This window comes from Seriola lalandi, unplaced genomic scaffold (genome assembly GCF_002814215.2).
Source record: "Seriola lalandi dorsalis isolate HSWRI2012SDOR001 ecotype SW California unplaced genomic scaffold, Sedor1 jcf7180002054441, whole genome shotgun sequence".
In the NCBI taxonomy this organism is placed as follows: Eukaryota; Metazoa; Chordata; class Actinopteri; order Carangiformes; family Carangidae; genus Seriola; species Seriola lalandi.
In genome coordinates this window covers 734,904-754,149 of record NW_019524994.1, presented here as the reverse complement: position 1 = coordinate 754,149, position 19,246 = coordinate 734,904, and the positions used below count along the sequence as shown (strand labels likewise).

The 19,246-nt window shown below is 42.1% G+C and overlaps 1 protein-coding gene across 1 annotated transcript in view; it reads left to right on the top strand.

The window, feature by feature from the left end:
• st6galnac5a (ST6 (alpha-N-acetyl-neuraminyl-2,3-beta-galactosyl-1,3)-N-acetylgalactosaminide alpha-2,6-sialyltransferase 5a) overlaps positions 1-19,246 on the top strand; it is a 51,554-nt gene that overhangs the window by 17,708 nt on the left and 14,600 nt on the right. Inside the window, exon 3 of the mRNA XM_023410922.2 lies at positions 15,188-15,600. Coding sequence (XP_023266690.1) covers positions 15,188-15,600 — 413 coding nt within the window. The remainder of the gene's footprint in view (positions 1-15,187; positions 15,601-19,246) is intronic.

Sequence of the window (19,246 nt, the reverse complement as noted above, 5' to 3'; positions counted from 1 at the left end):
CCCCCCCCCCATTCCCACTCTTTCCCTTCGTCTTTCTCCCATCTTTCTCCCTCCCTCTCTCTTCCTAATGTCCCCCTGTCATTTCCTCCGGGCTTTTTCTTCCTCTATCTTCTCCACTCGCCACCTCCTGCTGCAATTTCAGAGCAAAAAGAGGGGGTAAGAAGGAGAGATTCTTTGACCTGGTAAATTGCACCTCATCTTTTGTATTCATGCCAAGACAATCACTCCTACAAGGATGTGGTGTCTGTGTGGTCCTCGCAGCAGTAGCTCACTCCTCTCCTATCTGGGTGGAGGTTATAGGGACAAGCAATGGCTGCATCATTGTACACCGCACCGGCGGCTAGCAAGCTGATATGGAGCCAATTAAGGCGAAAGAGTGTGTGTTGTAACAAGCTGCAACCCGATTGTCTCCACACTCCCACTGGCTTGACACATCGGGCTGCCTGGATCCGGTCTTTCTTTCCAGCTGCTCATACTAATAGAAACTCACAGCGAGAGGAGCTGTTTGTTCTCTTCTCCGGGTCACCCGCACCAGACGAGGTGAGGGAGAGGAGGAGGAGGAGGGGGGTCACTTTTTATCTGGGAGAAAAGAGTGAGAGAGGAACAAGGTGCAGCAGTGTTCTTTTCACCTTCTCATGCAGGTGGTGAGGAGAGTTAAGGTTTAATGACACGGAGTCTCGCCCCCGGGGCAGAGTCGGGCTGCACAAGAGCTGCAGAGGGGTTCGGCATACAAGGGTATTTTCGATCGGGGAGGCAGCGCAGGGGGTGTGAGACAGAAATCAAGCTGTGGATCCAGTGTGGGTGGACACAATAATAGCAACAGCTGTATAATCAAATGTACTCCAGAGAAGTGCTGAAGCACTGTGTTCAAGTTTTGTTGAGAAAGTGGCAAAGAGATGAAGCCAGAACTTTGTGGTCAGTCGTGAGGCCAGATAAGCACTGCACCTAAAGACTGATTCATCTCTGAGAGGGCTCTGGGTTAGTCAGTGAGAAAGTTTAACTTGGCTCAACTTTTGCCAGAGCTTTCAGTAACACACTTCCTCAACCAGTCAAATACATGTAACTGTACACTCCTGGGTCCGTGTACTTGGCGGCCAATAATCTTTCATTTTGAAATGAGGAAACCAAAATCTGTAATGTAGTTTTTTTCCGATTCCCATTTAGAAATAGAGAAACAAAAAAACGGAAAACAACCCATTTCCTGACTTCCTGCTATGTTACAAGCGGCATACTAATCACAACTTCCGGGTCACACCAAAAAGAATCAACGCAAAATTGAGAAAGCTGATTTTAACACGAGTATTTCAATTCCCAATTTCAAATTTAATAATCACATCAAGGAAAACAGATAATGGTTTGTTTTTTCGTCGTTTTCAAAAATGGTACCTGGGAAACGAGTCATTTCCCAATTTTGGTTTTCTCATTTCAAAACGAAAATTCGTTAGCCGCCAAGTATTGTATCATGTTGTGTATCGTAGTTTGGTAGCGACTGAATTTTGTCAGGAGCACAGAGTATCGAAAACTGTTAATTATCAAAAATTGGCAGCAAAATATTTTCCCAGATTTTTTTCTCTTCTTTTTTTTTTTTAATCAGACAGTTTCTGATCCAAATCACAATTTTGTCAATATTAGGCAGATTTCTTGTGCGTTCAGACATCAGGGTGGCATCTAACGGTTATTTTCAATATTGACTATCACGAAGAGGATAATTCTACTTCTGTGTGTCTTTGTGAGCTGGAAAATCTGCCCTCGTCGATTCCACTGTGCAGTCTGGTGCAGTGATGTCCACCAGACTTTTTGCAGTAGGATAACATCGCCACACTACTTATGCCTTTACTGCTTTTCATAACAGATGAAAAATATTACTGCTTAACATGAGCAGGACTGTTTTTATTGTAAGTAGTGTGTTGTTGGCGTCCATTGAAAATCGTTTGTTATTTGAATAAATGCTCAGAGCTGTTGTATTAGTCATTGTTAGCATGACCTCAAGAGACCCCAAGCACAGGTCGCTTTAAGTACTTTAACACACAACAAATGCTCCATCACTGTTCTATAATGGATGCTCTTTTCTTCTCCATTATCTTAATGCTTCAACTCTAAAAGCTGTACATCTTCTGTCTGTTTACATATACCTGTTTTCTCCATTAGTCTCACTGTGTTAGATGGACAACGTCGAACCTACATCACAGTCTTGTCAAAATCCAAGGTGACGGCGTGTGAGAGGAGATTTTGTAGGTTTTGTTTGTTCTGCAAGATAAATGTAAAAAAAAAAAAAACACGTTCTGCGTTTGGTTGATTTAAGACTTGTCACCGTTGTGTCTGCGTGACAGTCTCTCTGGACACCTCGCTGCAAATAAAACAGACTCCTAAAATGCAGCTTTAGACACTGATCAGTTTATTTGACAGCACCAGGCAGCCATCAATTTGTCAACCAAGTTTTTATGAACCGCTGTCCAAACTGTTTATTTTATTTTTTTAAACATAATTTTTTATACTACTTTTAGCCAAATCAATGTTTTTGTTACCCACTCAGGCTACAGCAGTCCTCTATTATCTGTTCTATCTCTTCCTCTATAAACAAACACAAACAACATGGTTCCATGGTTCTGGTTCACACGTGTCGTGCCGCTGAATAATTTGTGTCTTTGTCAGAATTTTTTTTTCCTGGCCGTGATGATGCAGTTGAAGTTCAAGGGTGGCAGATGTATTTTGCAGTAGTGTGTTTTTTGTTCTGTTTGCTTGTGTGTGTTTGTGAGAGAGAGAGAGAGAGAGAGAGAGAGAGAGAGAGAGAGAGAGACTCGGTTGATGTCCTCTAAACTGTTGCATCCCTCTCCAGCGGCCGTACACTTTTACTTTGATTACAAACGTGAACGCAGGCACACATTAAATCATTAGATCTCCTCTCTGTGGCACTGTCTTTGTCACACACACAAACACACACACACACACACACACACACACACACACACAGTGAACAGCCATCTTTACACCCCTGCTTGCTTTGAAGATCAGAGCTCCGCCGACAATCTCTCCTCTCCTCCAAACACCATGGATGATATCAGCTCTTGTTTCAAGCAGTGCCCTCCTAACAAGATCATCCCCCATGTCACTTATCCCAAAAACAAAAAAAAACACTCTCAACCTCCATCAATGAGTTTTCATTAACTTCTTTTTGGGTCAGATGCTATTTTCTTTCCGAGGTAGATAATTGCCCTACATCAAAGATGTCTTCTTTTCAAGGTGCTCACAGAAAAACCCTGCCCTAATTAAGACCAGAGCGTCAGAGCAGCAGGAGCTGTCAACCTGGCGTATGACTGCTGACCGCGAGAACCCCTAATTGCCCCTGTTTCGATATCCACTCCCTCCCTCTCCTTCCTCCTCCTCCTCTTCCCCACTCCTCTCCTCGTCTTCATTAGCTCTCAGCAGCGCTTGTTTCCCCACCTCAGCTCTCTCTAATGACCGGCCAAACGTACATGCTGGACAAACAGCTCCAAATAAGCCCTCCTCCATTGACTGTGCCCTGCAGCACTCAACCTGCCGGAGTGTGTATGTTTGTGTGTGTGTGTGTCTGTGCCAACGCTCATCAGCACAACAGAAGCAGACTTGATTTTCCCCTAAATAGAGTGCCTTTACTACCATAACTGAACGCACCCCTCTCTCTCTCACTCTCTCTCTCTCTCTGCTGTTGCCTCCAGCTGTCGAGATTTTACTCTAATTTGGTAACTGTCCTCATTCAGCTCCTCCCATCTATTCTTCCTTTGCTGCTATCAACTCTAATTGGTGTTTTGTTTCTCCATTCGCTAATTCTCTATTCATTTGCTCTTTTACTCTCTGTCTATCTGTACTCTCTATCCCAGTGCAGTTCATTTCTTCATCCTTGGATTTCCTTCTTTCATTCCCCCCGACGTTGGTTTCCTTTTAATCATAATCGTATCATAAATTACTCATTTTGGTTCTCACAGTAGGGAGCAGTTTAAGAAATTAACTTTTTTGCATTTTTGTCCCTTTATCTGATTTTAGAAGGTTTTTTTCCCTGGTCTTTTTCACAGGCAATTTTAGTGAATGATGAAATAATACATTAGAATTGCAAATATACGCTCGATTCATCTCAGTCAGATATGTTTTAACTTGGTCCCCCTGGTAGAAGAAGATTGTGTTCCATCACTCTCTGATTTTTTTGTAATATGGGTTGTCTAATTTGTCACAGCTGTTGTTTGTTGCTTAGGATTTTCAGCCAGGTTAGGGTCTGTCACTTGGTTGATCCACCTTTTTGGTCCAGTGGGGCAAAGTTTTCAATTTGTGAAATATCTCAACATCAACCAGATGCATTGCCACGTACAGACATCCAAGGTTTCTAGAGCAGTGGTTCCCAACCTGTGAAGGTACCAGGTACAAGTGGACCAAAAAATCAGTGGCAAAATAGTTTTGGTAAAAAGTATGTGTAACATCCGCCAACGTAATAACAGCCCACAAACATAATACAAATCTGCAGCTTTTAATGTAATAACCCCACAAACGTAATAAATTTCCCACAAACGTAACAGCGGTTGCCTACTACAAATGTAATACATCATTTCCTGTGATCCTGCGGATTTGTTATGTTTGTGGGAAGGTGAAAGTCTTCAGCTTTCAAAGTTGTAATGACTTCCCACAAATGTCACATGAAAATGAAAAATGATCTTTGTGGTCATTGTTGTTTATTTACTTATACACCTGCCAATGGGTTCGAGTCAGCTCATTAGCAAATATCACGGGTTTGGGCAGAGCGGGTCAAAACGTCTCAAAGCAGCGCTCTGAGTAAGTCATAAATAACTTACATTAACAAACATCGCGCGCAATATAGGCTGTGCATCAACAAGTCCACCTCTACCTTCTCTTCTACTTTCTCTGTCATTCTCTCTCTCTCTCTCTCAAACACACACAGCTTTATCATTCATTGTCAGTCCACAGAATTGTTTTGAGGCAAGTAAATATCTTGTTTAAATTTTTTTTTCCCGCATAAGCAGAACGCCTCTTGTAGTGAGGATTTCTCTGCAGCAGCTTCATCTGTGTTTCAGTAGCCTCCCTGTTCAGCACCACGGACAGCGCACTGACAGGCTGAAAACTCTCTCTTAAGAACATTCAGGTCAAGCTCGGGTACGATGGGTGCGGGTCTTAAAAACCCCTGACCCACGCATCACTACTTTTGACATAGCCTATTCTTGTATAGGTTCTTGACTGTGTAGACTGATCAAGTGTTGATGTAATTAAACCCCATCATATCACCTGCTGTTACGTTTGTGGGGAATTTATTACGTTTGTGGGATTATTACATTAAGAGCTGCGGATTTGTATTACATTCGTGGGCTGTTATTATGTTGGCGGGTGTAACAGTATGTAATTATAAATGTAAATGGACTGCACTTATATAGCACTTTTCTAGTCGTATTCCTCAAAGCGCTTTAAAATGCTTGCCACATTCACTCACACATTCATACATTACACCCAACAGGAAGGATTGAAAGGAAAGAGAGTGAAGAGACAGATGGTGATTTGACAAGTGATCACTCCTCTGTCAAACAAAGAAGAAAAAATTTAGCTCCCCCTGCTTTCAGTTCCATCCTGAATGTTCAATCATTATCAATAAAATAAAAAATGCCTCTGTATTGTTACGGGGTCGGATTTGGGCCTCCAACATTTTTGAGATTTTCAAGTGGCATGAGTTTGAAAAGATTGGGAACAGCTGTTCTAGAGGAAACTTAATGATGATCCAGTGACTTTTCCTCTAGTGCCACCATGAGGCTGACATTTATGGTTTGGAGTAAAATATCACAACGACTTTAGGATGGATTGCCGTGGCATTTTGTACACACATTCATTGTTACCTTCAGGATCGTGGCTCTCTATCAAAGTGAAAAAAAAGCATAAATAGAGTGACTGCACCAGAAAAGTCTCATATTCACTAATAAGACACCACCGCTCGCTCGCATCACTATATAGATTAAACGATGTAAACAGAGTCACTGTGGGGAATACAATGAAGCACAGTATGTCTGGACCACAAACAATAGGGCCGTCTGATGTTGCGCTGGTGCTATCAAAACTGTAAATCAAAACCTATGCTACTTGCTTCAAGTATAAATCGGCCTTTAGTCCTGTTTCTACTGTTGGCTGTGTGGTGCTAACACTTTGTTCTCATACAGGCTGTGTCTTTGGTATTCTCCAGTCAAAACCTGCTTTGTTTTTCTCGCCACTGGAAAATATGACAAAAATATCATTCATCAACGGGCCATGGAAGAAGAAAAGTCACATTCACAGCACAGTCAGCGAGACATGAGCAGGGTGACATACCAAGAAAGATACTCATAAGAATTTCTTTTGTTTTTTAAGACCTTTCAAGAGTATTTTTGCCTCCAGCTTCTGTTAATTTCTGACCATGGGTAGAAGTCTTGTCTCTGAGGAAGCTATAGAAAACAAAGGCGTCTTTGACGAGCCTAAAGGTCAGCCTGGAGGAGGTTGAAAATGCTCTGCTCTGTTGTGGTATCTCTGGGTGATACTAGACAGCCAGACAGCATCCTGCTGGGCTGGATGATTGCCGCCTCTCAACACTCACATTTACTGCCGTATCTTACTGTTGTATCCGCATCTTTGAAGACCCGGCATCCTCTCTAAGCCCACGCTCAATCCCTCTTCCCACCGCATTCACCCACACAAAATCAATAACAACACTCAAATGCTATTTCTCCACTCGGATGGGGGTATGGCATACGTCAAGCGTAATGGTTCGCTGCAGTGTAAGTATGTCTTCCCTCAAGGGGCCGCGCCGATTGGGAAAGGGAAGGGGGGGGGGGGGGGGGGTCGGGTGAGAAATTAAAAGCTGATTTCACACCCCCTTAAGACCCATGTGAGTTTTAACCACCAATTATTGCCTGTGTTAACCACGGGCAGCGAGGAGCTCTGAGTGCTGACCACGAAGCCAATCAGGCTTGGCCAACCGCACAGTCTCTCCCATTTACATTCACATAGTGATAATGTGTGATTATATGAGGCTTTGATTCCTCTCTGTTGTTTAATCACACACTCATGTACACGGACTTCAAATGCCACTCAATAATACCAGCCTTCTGACTCACACATGTTATTCTGTACTTGTAATCAACACCAGAACCTTGTTTAGTGACACAACATCTCTTTGTGGTCACCACCCACCAACCCACCCCGTCTCCCCCCGTTCTCAATGATACTACCTCCCCAGGTGGTCTGGGACCAAGCTCCCTCTCCGTTTCATCCCCTCCACCATCTCTCAAGGTTAATCCCCGTTGCTCTGACAGCCGTGTTTTCCTCGGGTCAGGAAGTCAGGCGGGGTGAGCGGCGGGCAGTCACTGATGGTTCGTACAGCCCGGTGAAGGACAGGCTCAGTGGAAGCAAGGGAGGGGGTTCAGATGCCAACAGAATGAGGAAGCAGAGGAGGGCGGTCCCCGCTGCCGGGGTTGTCTCTCTGGCAGGCGCAGCAGAGATGTGAGAGGCTGTTGTCTGTCTGCGGGTTGGAGCTTTTGTACTTTTACTAGGCCACTGTGGATGGATGGATAGGTTTAATGAAACCAGGACAAGCTCCTGGTGTGTGCCACAAGTGGGACAAGGTTACGCCTCATCCCTCTTAGGCTGAGAATCTCACTATGAAATGAGAAATGGTTTTGTTCTGTGAGCTAATTTCAAATAGAAACACAGTGCATTCAGAAAGTCTTCAGACCCCTGCAATTTTTTCACAATTTGCTGCCGTTTGCTAAAATCGTTAAAATTCATTTTTTCCCTCAATACACCACCACAGCAGAGTGAAAACTGAATTATAGAAATTGCTAATTTATTAAAAAGAAAAAACATTGGCATAAGTCTTCAGATGCTTTTGTTACAGAGTAGTAAAGTTTAGGGATAAGTGGTCTTCAATACCAGTCCTAACCTGGAGTATGTAGTAAAGGAAAAAGGATAAAGAAACAAAGAAAGCTGGAGCCTGTTTCTAAGAATGGACAAACAATAACGCGGTTAGCTCACCTGCGAGTCTGTGGGCCGGGCCGTCGCTGGCAGGCTGGTAGCAGTTCCCTCGGCGAAAGCCTGGATCCTTCTGGTCTCTCGCCCCCTTGAATGGCGTGCCACTGCGTTGTCTGGTTTTTCAGTTTAGGTTTTGGATGGTTGGATTCCAACAGAAAATTACCAAACTGATTCCCTCAGAGTTCAGAGATGTCTTGCTGCAGTCAAGTTGCAGTCATCATCACGGCGCCCGTCTTCACGCGCTGACTCAGCTCTGACTTTCCTGAATCTCATTATGTCTGTTTAAGGAGCCACAAACTGCCCCACACAACTCACAGATGGTGCGTTTGAGACTTCAGGACAGCACAGTGACGTCTTATCAATACAGGTTAACCCCAATCCTTGTTCCTCCAGGAAAACCAGTCCAGCAAAGAAAAAAGAGGAATTGAAATTTCGCTCAGGTTCCTCTCATTTCTCTTGATCATCTTTAAGATGTTTCTACGCCTTGTTGGAGTCACCTGGAGTGAATTCAGCTGATTGGACCTGATTTGGAAAAGGCACACACCTGTCTATATAAGGATTCACAGCTTATCAGAGCAGAAACCAAGTCATGAGGAGGAAGGACCTGCCTGCAGAGCTCAGAGGCAGGATTCCTCAGATCTGAGGAATGCTACAAAAAATTCTTCTCCTATGAAGGTTCCCAAGAGAGTGGTGGCCATTCTTCAACATAAAAAGTTTGTAACAACCAGGACTCTTCCTAGAACTGCCGACCTTGCCAAGCTTAGTAATCAGGGGTGAGGGGTCTTGGTGTGAGAGGTGACCAAGAACCTGATGGTCACTCTGGCTGAGCTCCAGAGATCAAGTGTGGAGATGGCAGAAACATCCGGAGGGAGGACCACTCCTCTACATCATGTCTGGAGGAAACCAGACATGATGTAGAGGACTGAGGCTAAACAGTTGAATTTTGGTTTCATCAGATCAGAGAAACTGGTTCCTCACAGTCTGAGAGTCCTTGAGGGAACCTCACGAGGGAGAGTCTTCTGTCTGGCCACTTTGGCATAAAGCCCAGATCAGTGGAGTGCTGCAGGGATGGAACTGTTTAACAACACAGAGTAAAAACTTCAAAAGAAATCCCTCATTCTTATTGGGAAAATCACATTTACAGTGGTGTCTTCGTGGTGTATGTTGATGTATGAAGTATGAACAAGAATTTAGAGGTGAAACAATTAGTGAATGAATCAGTTGGTTGATTGAAAATAATCTGCATCCATTTTGATGATCATTTAAGTCATTTTCCATGTAAAAATGAGAATCTTTCTCACAGCTTCTCAGACATTTTCTGAGAATTTATGAAAGGCATTTTTCACTATTTTCTGATATTTTATAGACCAGATGTTCGATTTTATTGATTGAGGAAGTGTAATTGCTAGTGCTAATTGCTAGCCCTACGCTGCCTTGCCCCTGTGTCTCACATGACAAAATACACAAATATACACTACACATACAGTTGACATATGGTCCGACATACACATATATATATACAGTCAAGCCCCTACATGCATAGGCTCTGATTCAATCACTGTTAATGGACTGTCTGACTGACAACTATGTTGCACTTGTTGCATCGGCCTCAGTTTGAAAATTATAATGCGCATGTTAAAGCCAGTTAGGTGCAAAAAAATGGTGCACTTTTATTAAACTACTCTGTATGAAAGTGATCAAAATGAGAAAGTGAGTGTTTAATATAGGAATGATCACAGGGTTTAACTCAAAGTTAAAACTTTGCTTTGCCTGTTCTCTACCATGCCCCATTCTCTAGGGTTGGAGTCAGGTACTTCAGTCCAATGATGTTAAATCTGGGTGTTAGGCCACTTTAAAGGGTTCATGAGATGTATAATGAAAAAGGAAAGCCGTTCTGCTACACAAAGTTCTATTCCTGTTTTATACTTTACCCCAAATATTTACCTTTTTCTGTGAAATATTGGTTAATTTAACCTCTTCAGCCCTGAACGAATTATTTAAATGAAACCATCTGAGAAGTTTAGAGGGGAAATCTGTCTTTGATAAAAGTGTTGACATCCTACATGACAAAGGGCCCAACTTAACATTGTTTTTTTGTAAAAGATGATCAGCCAAAAAAAAGTTGGAAACCACTGTTTTAATCTTTACTAATATGAGGTATTTTCTCATTTTATCGTACGTTTCAATGTAAAGAAGAAAAAAGTACAATATTAAGCACTGATATGTACACACATACACACGCTAACATCTATACATAATGTTCACCATGGTATCTTATTTAGGGCAGCCGTGAACAGACACAACTGCAAAGTAGCATGGAGTAAATAAAGCTACCTTTCACTCCCTAAAGAATCACAGGATTTGTTGCACGCCACAACAAATTGTGCTGTTTGCGCCTGTCTCCTGCTTCTAAATCCATCTCCAACCAGACATCACTCAGTGTGTGGAAGAAACATGGACTCATGTTGCATGATTGTGAATTCAACAATGGAAACATGTCCTGAAAACTGCAATTTTTCCTCTGTCATACATCTATTTTTACATCTCCAGTAAGGCAAAAAAGCCAAACAGTTATCACAATACATTATTTAGTTAGAGAAATCACTGCATTACTGATCGCAGCTTTGATCAGGTGTTGTAACTAGACACTAATGGAATACAATTCTTCTTTTTTTTTTAACTTAACGCTCACAGTTTAGACGTGGTGAATCTTTTAATTATGATCAAAGGTATTTTTTTTTCTAGTTTGGAAGAACAAAGCCAGTAATTTAAAATACATAAATGATAGATGTGTCTTAAATTATGAACCATTTATTGTATGAATCACTGAGCAGAGAACAATTTTCCACTGGTGCTCTGCTCAGTGGTTTTTGTCGAAGGATAAATTTTCAGTATTTAGGGAGTCAGGAAACGGCCACTTCTGAGGTACAATACAGTTTACCTCGACTCCATCGCCTCAGCTCAAGCCACCATATTGGATGGGTCACGTAATTCCGGCTGAAATGGAGAGCCTTGTCCGGACCATCCAGCCTATTTCTCGGTAATAGCCTGACCGAGCTCCCTGAAGAGGCCAATTCTGGCCAAGCAAGGCCCACTTAAATTCTCCGTGAGACAGAGGAAGAGAGAATAGGGTCTGCGCAGCCACTTAAAAGCCCCTGGGTGAAAATGGGATTTCTGACCTGCTCCACTGGTGCCGTAGCTCTATAGCCAGATTGGCTGTCAAGGCGCTGCCAGGTGGGAGAGGGAAGGGCAGGGGGAGATGGGAAGAATGGATGCTGCTGCTGCTGCTGCTGCTGCTAGTGGTGATGTTGTAGACCGCCAGGACCTCATTAGCTCAACATTTCATCAAACACTCTGGCACCGGTGTGGCTCTTACTGCCTCCATATCTCTCTTTCGCCATCCTTTTTTTTTCCCCTTATTTTTATCACTTCTCACTCGCTCTTTTCTTATCTCTGTCTCCTTTTCTTTCCCACCTCTTATTCATCCATCTCCCTTTCTTCTTGATCCTTGAAGTCTCGTTAACCAGATGAGCCTGTTCTGCTTGGTAATCTGCCACTAAGTCAAAGTCGGCAGTTGAGGATGATAATGACAACCCCACCCTCACACACATCCAGCTACAATCATTTGTTCTTGTTAATGCCACGAAAATGTAAATTTGTAACGGCTGTAAGAATGTAAATAACCACCATATTTCCTCTGGGGAGATATTTCAGGGCACATTAAAAGGCTCTCCACTTGCATGGTATGCATGTCTATGTGGAAGCGAAGAAAATCCCGGGCCCCACCCACATGCACACATACTAAGTACATGTGCAGCAGCCTCACACACACACACACACCACCAACATGCAGAGCCAGCTTAACGTACACAAATAGGTCTATGTTAATGATTTATGTGCATGCACAACCTCAAACGAGCATGCTGTAAAGAAAAAGAGGCCACTCGCTTAATGGACCACAGCAGACATGTACAAATGGGCGACCTCCGATGTCGTCTCAAGTTGTAGCCGAATCTTTAACAACAATAACAACAGCCACACATGTCATTGAAAATAGACAAAATACTATAAAATCCCATGTTGCATTTGCTGGAACAGGCCAAGGAAACATGTGGTGAAGTTCTTGATGCAAATATGACTCAACTGCTCAGATCTACAGCTCAAACTAACTGTTATTTTCCTCATTGATTAATCTCTTAGTTATTTTCACATTTAATCGATTTGGTCTATAAAACGTCAGAGTCCAAGTATATTCAACATACATACATATTCAAATTGTTTGTTTTTTCCAACAAACTCAAAAATATTCAATTTACTATAGAAGACAAAAGTGCGGTGGAACCATTTGACTTTTGGCATTTTTGCTTAAAAATGGACATAAATGATTAATTAATTAATTATCTAAAGTTTTTCATCATTCATTTTTGTGGCAGTGATTGTCTCATGATTAATTTTTAATCACCAGTATGATAACAAGTTTGTTCTATCGGTTAGGAAAACAAAAATTTTGATTCATCATACATGCAGTGTTGTGTTATTATCAGTATTCATTTCCTACTAATAAAATCAGGTCAGGAGCTTTCGTTAATGTTCACATCAAACATCAGAATGAGGAAAATGTGTGATTCAGTGACCGTGGCCTGAAACTACTGATCTCTTTCAGTTGATAGAGTTTTTAGTCAGATTGGTGCCAACATGGTGCGGCTTGAAACACTTTGAACGGTCAGACATGTTGGAGCTGGCAGACCAGCTACAGTAACTAAGATAACCACTCATTACCACTGTGGTGTGCAGAAAAAACATCTCAGAATGAACAACACATTCAACCTTCAGACAACAGCAGAGGACCATGTCTCCACGTCACTTGATCCTTAATACCAATCCATCATGGTTTGAATGCCACAGCCTGGCTGTCTCAGTATTGTTGCCTACCATTTGCATCCCTGTGTGGAGAGAACAGGAGATTGGCAGCATGAATGTGCAGCTGACAAATCTGCAGAAATGATGTGATGTCAACATGTCAACATGGAGCAGAAAGGAAAGGAAGGAATGTTTCCAACACAAGGCCACGAAGAACTGAAGCAGTTTGAGAGCAAAGGGAGGAACTACGCAGTTTTAGTAAGGTGTTCCTAATAAAGTGCTCCGTGTATTATACAGTATGTCTCTCTCTCTCTCTATTAATATATATATATATATATATACATATATATACACAATGCATCCAGAAAGTATTCACACCCCTTCCCTTTCCCCACATTTTGTTATGTTACAGCCTTATTCCAAAATGGATTAAATTCCATTTTTTTTCTCATCAATCTACACACAATACCCCATAATGACAAAGCGAAAAAGGTTTTTTAGAAATTTTTGCAAATTTATTAAAAATAAAAAAACTGAAATATCACATGTACATAAGTATTCCCACCCTTTACTCAGTACTTTGTTGAGGCACCTTTGGCAGCGATTACAGCCTCAAATTTTCCTGGGTATGAAGCTACAAGCTTGGCACACCTGTATTTGGGGTATTTCTCCCATTCTTCTCTGCAGATCCTCTAAAGCTCTGTCAGGTTAGATGGGGAGCGTCGCTGCACAGCTATTTTCAGGTCTTTCCAGAGATGTTCAATCAGGTTCAAGTCTGGGCTCTGACTGGGCCACTCAAGGACATTCACAGACTTGTCCCGAAGCCCCTCTTTCGTTGTCTTGGCTGTGTGCTTAGGGTCGTTGTCCTGTTGTAAGGTAAACCTTCACCCGAGTCTGAGGTCCTGAGCGCTCTGGAGCAGATTTTCATCAAGGATATCTCTGTACTTTGCTCCATTCATCTTTCCCTCGATCCTGACTAATCTCCCAGTTAATGCCGTTGAAAAACATCCCCACAGCATGATGTTGTTGGTGGAGTGCTGCAGAGATGGTTGTCCTTCCGGAAGGTTCTCCCATCTCCACAGAGGAACGCTGGAGCTCTGTCAGAGTGACCACTGGGTCACCTCCCTGACCAAGGCCCTTCTCCCCCGATTGCTCAGTTTGGCTGGGCGGCCAGCTCTAGGAAGAGTCCTGGTTGTTCCAAACTTCTTCCATTTACGAATGATGGAGACCATTGTGCTCTTCGGGACCATCAATGCTGCAGAAATGTTTTTGTACCCTTCCCCAGATCTGTGCCTCGATACAATCCTGTCTCGGAGGTCTACAGACAATTCCTTTGACTTCATGGCTCGGTTTCTGCTCTGACATACACTGTCAACAGTGGGACCTTATATAGACAGGTGTGTGCCTTCCCAAATCATGTCCAATCAAATGAATGTACTACAGGTGGACTCCAATCAAGTTGTAGAAACATCTCAAGGATGATCAGTGGAAACAGGATGCACCTAAGCTCACTTTTGAGTGTCATAGCAAAGGGTGCGAATACTTATGTACATGCGATATTTCAGTTTTTTATTTTTAATAAATTTGCAAGAATTTCTAAAAAACCTTTTTGCTTTGTCATTATGGGGTATTGTGCGTAGATTGATGAGAAAAAAAAGGAATTTAATCCATTTTGGAATAAGGCTGTAACATAACAAAATGTGGGGAAAGTGAAGGGGTGTGAATACTTTCGGGATGCACTGTATATATATAGATATATATATATATATATATATATATATATATACATACACACACACATAAGAAGAATTCCACATGAATTCTGTGCATCACAGCAATAGTGTTTGAGGTAAGCACACACTCCTCTGTTGTGTGTAAGTGGGAGAAAGATTTAAGGTGAAGCCTTTGTAACACCCCAGGGTTCCTACCAATCGCAAAGCAATATGACAAGCTACTACACATACCCAGGCGGCTCTGTCGCTCCCTATTTGTCAACAAAGCATTTTCTGCCTCAAACACGGAGTGAAGCTTTTTACCAAAGTTCCCTTAGGTGTGCATTTCTGTCTGCTTTGCATATCCCGTACAAAGCAGGACTTTCAGAGCATTTTGACTTCTGAAAAAAAGTTTGTAGATTTTATTATAAATACGGTGCAAAACTAACATAAACATTCTGCTGGCAGTGCTGCCAAGGGAGGAGGAGGCCAAATATTTGGATGCACGGTAGATATTTGTAAGAGAAAGTACTTATTTTTTTCTCTGTTTACCTCATTCCTGTTTTTCCTCTCCTGTCTCCATCAATCAGCCTCTGAGGATGCACTGCCAGACCTGCGCCCTGGTGACCAGCTCAGGTCACCTCATCGGAGGCGGTCGGGGTGAAGAGATCGACCGGGCCGAGTGCGTCATCCGCATGAACGACGCCCCCACCGCCAGGGGTTACGCACGTGACGTGGGCCGCCGCACATCCCTGCGTGTCATTGCTCACTCCAGCATGCAGAGGGTCCTGCGGAGCCGCCACGAGCTGCTCAACGCTAGCCAGGACACCGTGTTCATCTTCTGGGGCCCCAGCAGCTACATGAGGCGTGACGGGAAGGGCCTGGTGTACAACAACCTGAGGCTGATGAACCAGGTGTTGCCCAAACTCAAAGTCTACATCATCTCCTGGCAGAAGATGCTGCAGTTTGACGAGCTCTTCAAGAAGGAGACTGGCAAGGACAGGTGAGTGTGTTACTGCATCTGTCCCAGTGAATGTGCATGAACTCTGTAGAGAAGTCATTCTGGAGGGAAGTTATTCTGAATTAACAAATGTAAAAGTAGTGCTGAAATAATATATAATCATTAATTGATTGGTTAATCAACAGAAAATGAATTGTCAACATTTTATCTGTCAACACATCTTTGGATTTTAGACTGTTAGACTGTTTAGACTGAAATTTGATGTCACCTCAGGCTCTGGGAAATTGTGATTTGTTGTTTTTTAATGTTATCTGGCATTTTATTTATTAAATGAGTAATCTAATAATAGAGAAAAGAGAAGAAAAGAACCTAGCAAAACAAATCCACACCTCCATTCGCATTCTTCTTTTTCTTCCCAGTATACGACCGCTTCCTTGGCTTAAATCTGGCTCATATACAGCATTATTGTAAGATGCTACTTCCACATCTGGGCCAATTCTGGCGCACACAACAGAAAATCGTCTGGCTCTCAGACAGTATCAGAGGATAACAGCCAGATTCTGGCCAGATATGGACGTCTATGGGCCAGATTCAGGCCGAGGATCCAGGCACATGTTGGGCCAGAAGTTTCATTTCAGTTGTTGTTTAGGACTGAGTCAGGATTTTCAGAGTCGATTTGGTTCATTATATATATTTTTCATTTTTAAAACACTCCAAATTATAACTGATGTCTTGTCTTCATTAGACCGTATCTACATCTACAAATACACGTATATCTTTCACTCTGTGCACATGTAGTGTCAGTTCGGTGAATCCTGAAAGCACCAAAATAAAAGGCATGAGAGCTGGCCGTCAAAATTCTCGCCTTTGTACTCACAAATCTGTGTTGTTTCTGAAAAGACATTAGCAGCTAGACCTGGAATGTCGTGGAAATGCAAGAGTGAATTTTGTTTGTTTCTTGCATGAAGACAGCTCTCAAGGTTAATGTTCAAGTTCGACATGAAATAGTAATGTAACAAAAGGGGGGGAGGGATGAAAGACTCCTCTGCCTGCCTGTGAAGTGCAGATGGCTCAGTAAACACTGCTCCCAGCTCCTGTGTGTGCAACACCTTCCCTCACGCTGAACAGTGTTAGAGGACTCAAATTGAATGAGTCCAAGCTGAGTTCTCAGTCCTGTGAGCATTAATGCTTAATGAAAACGCCAGCACGCACACACACACACTCACACACACTCACACACACTCACACACACACACACACACACACACACACACACACACCCTGTTTGTCTCTCCCTCTCTTTGTCTGAGCCATTGTATCGGGTGTCAGTGGAGATTGAATCTGACTGCAGCTTAAGATAGATGTCAGGGGGGAAATTGCAGAGTAGAGGATTTGGTGAATAGCTCAGACATTCATCCGTCAGAATCTGTGCCTACAGTCATGGTAAATGTTTACAGTGAGCAAGCAGCTTCTGTCACTGTTCTTATTGGCTGCTTCTCATCCTTTGTAGCACCAGGCATTAACATCAGTGAGGCTTATTTTGGGTAGTTTCTGCTGTGGGGAGCGTGGGAGGAGAAAAGGACGTATTTGTTCCTTAAATGTATTAGTTGTGTATTTTTTCTAATGTTTGAGAAAAGTTTAAAGGAAGCTATCAGAATGCGAAATGTGCTGTACCTTCATGGAATAACAATATTTTTACTTAATTTATAAAATGAGTGCTATTGTCATTGAGGATTTGGATCCTGTGGGAGAGCAGCATTAATAGCAGAGTTTCTGGGTAATCAACTGTGCGATCAGCAACCCTGCAAGCCTGTAATTGTAATTATGGGTTATGCCATTTCAGTAAAGGTAATTAAGATGGTGTGGGATGATGCCACATCCACCCATTTTAATCACACCGGCAGAGGAGCAATGAAAAACCGGTAACCCCTCCCCCCTCCCGCATCCACAGTGTTAAATTGCAAAGCCGGAATGAGCCTGAGGTGATTAAAGGCAAATTAGCCTTTAGAACAACTTTTTTTTATATATTCAGTGTTTTATGTTCCTGTAATGCTTTATTATCATCACTAACAGCTCCTCTGCGGTGCGCTGTTATGGTATAGTTTGCTGGAATAAAAATGTTTGGGTTGCAGGCCAGCTGGTTAGACGTCATTCACTTATCAAAAGATTATAAGCAAATCTACCTGCAGTGGAAAAATGCAAGTTCAAACCTTGGCAGTCCTGGAAAAAAAAAGAAAATAGTTCTGTGGTAAGAAAAGGTCAAAACAGGGAAAAGAGAAGCCTCAACAGGTCAACTGTGCAACAGCTGCTGCAGAAAACAGGAGCCGTCCAGGCTGAAAGGGATCTGGAGTGACCAGAACAAGATCTCTTAGACAACTGGAACCACATGTCACCAATACCACCAAAGGTGTCATATGTCCCATCCTGTCAGGTGCAAAGGTAACAGGAAAGTGAGGGAGGAGTCTAACAAAAAGTGTGTTTACATCCATTTCTTTTAGTAGCATTTCATATTTGTGCATTAAAAAAATTTTGTGAAAATTTGAAGGAAAGAAAAATTGGTTGAGGTGGAAAAGTTGTGTAAATAAATAAATAAAAACAAAAAAAGTGGTTAATAAATCATGATGTACATGAAGCATGTGACTTAGCCTATTTGTCACTCAAACTTCCACTGAAGTGGTTTGCAACAGCCAATCAAACACAAGGATTTAACCTACTGCTTCTCCACTTTTTATTTCCTCTTTTTTGCTTTTTTTAGTGATAAAATGTAAACGCTAAGGTCAGTTATTTTCATTTCTTAAGTTTGCATAATAAATCTGTAGTATCTGATTAATGGTATGAAATGAACAAGTAGCCCTACAACCACAAAATGAAAACTAAACTGAAGCAGGAGAAAAAGTCTACTGCCGGTGGACAGGAAACATAAGACAGGACATATAATAAGAGGACTCTGGTAGAAGAAATATGCATGAAAAGAGATTGCAAACAAGGGTAAAGGCAGCTTTACTCTTGACATTTTCAACCCTGAGGAATGGAACAAGAAAAAGAAAACTGATGCAACAGGAGCGGGAGCTGTGATCAGACCAAAAGCACCATGGTAGTCAAGCAGATACAGATGGCCTTCGGAAAAAAACAGCTTAAAGTGGCTAAAATTAGAAATCAATTTAAAACAACTAAATAAACACTGAACAACTTTACTCACTGCTGAACATGTCTGGTATAAACCTAACACTGTGTCTACCTGCTGTTGTTTCAAGAGCAGGAGGCAAAGAAAAAAAATAAACTACAACTCAACTCGACAAAAAATCAACATTTTCTACACTAATATGCATCAGCGTCATGTCGTGAAAAGATTACACTGATAATGATGTTCAACAGATGTTTCAGCTTTAACTAATCATCAATCAACTCATCACACCTTCATGTGACCTTTATTTCTCAGCAGTTACATAACTACTGTTACAATAAGCTCAATGACAACACACCTGCTCTTTAGCAATCACAACAATGCAACAACAAAAACCCAAACAGCAGCACGATCCTCTTCCTTTAATTTGCTCCTGTTTTTTTAATTAGAGCTATATGTTTTAATTATATTAACATGTCTTCATCTCTCTCCGCCTTCAGGATTAGATGATGTTTTGTTTATTTCAAACCAACATGACTGAGTAGTTTTCTTGTTTCAGATGCC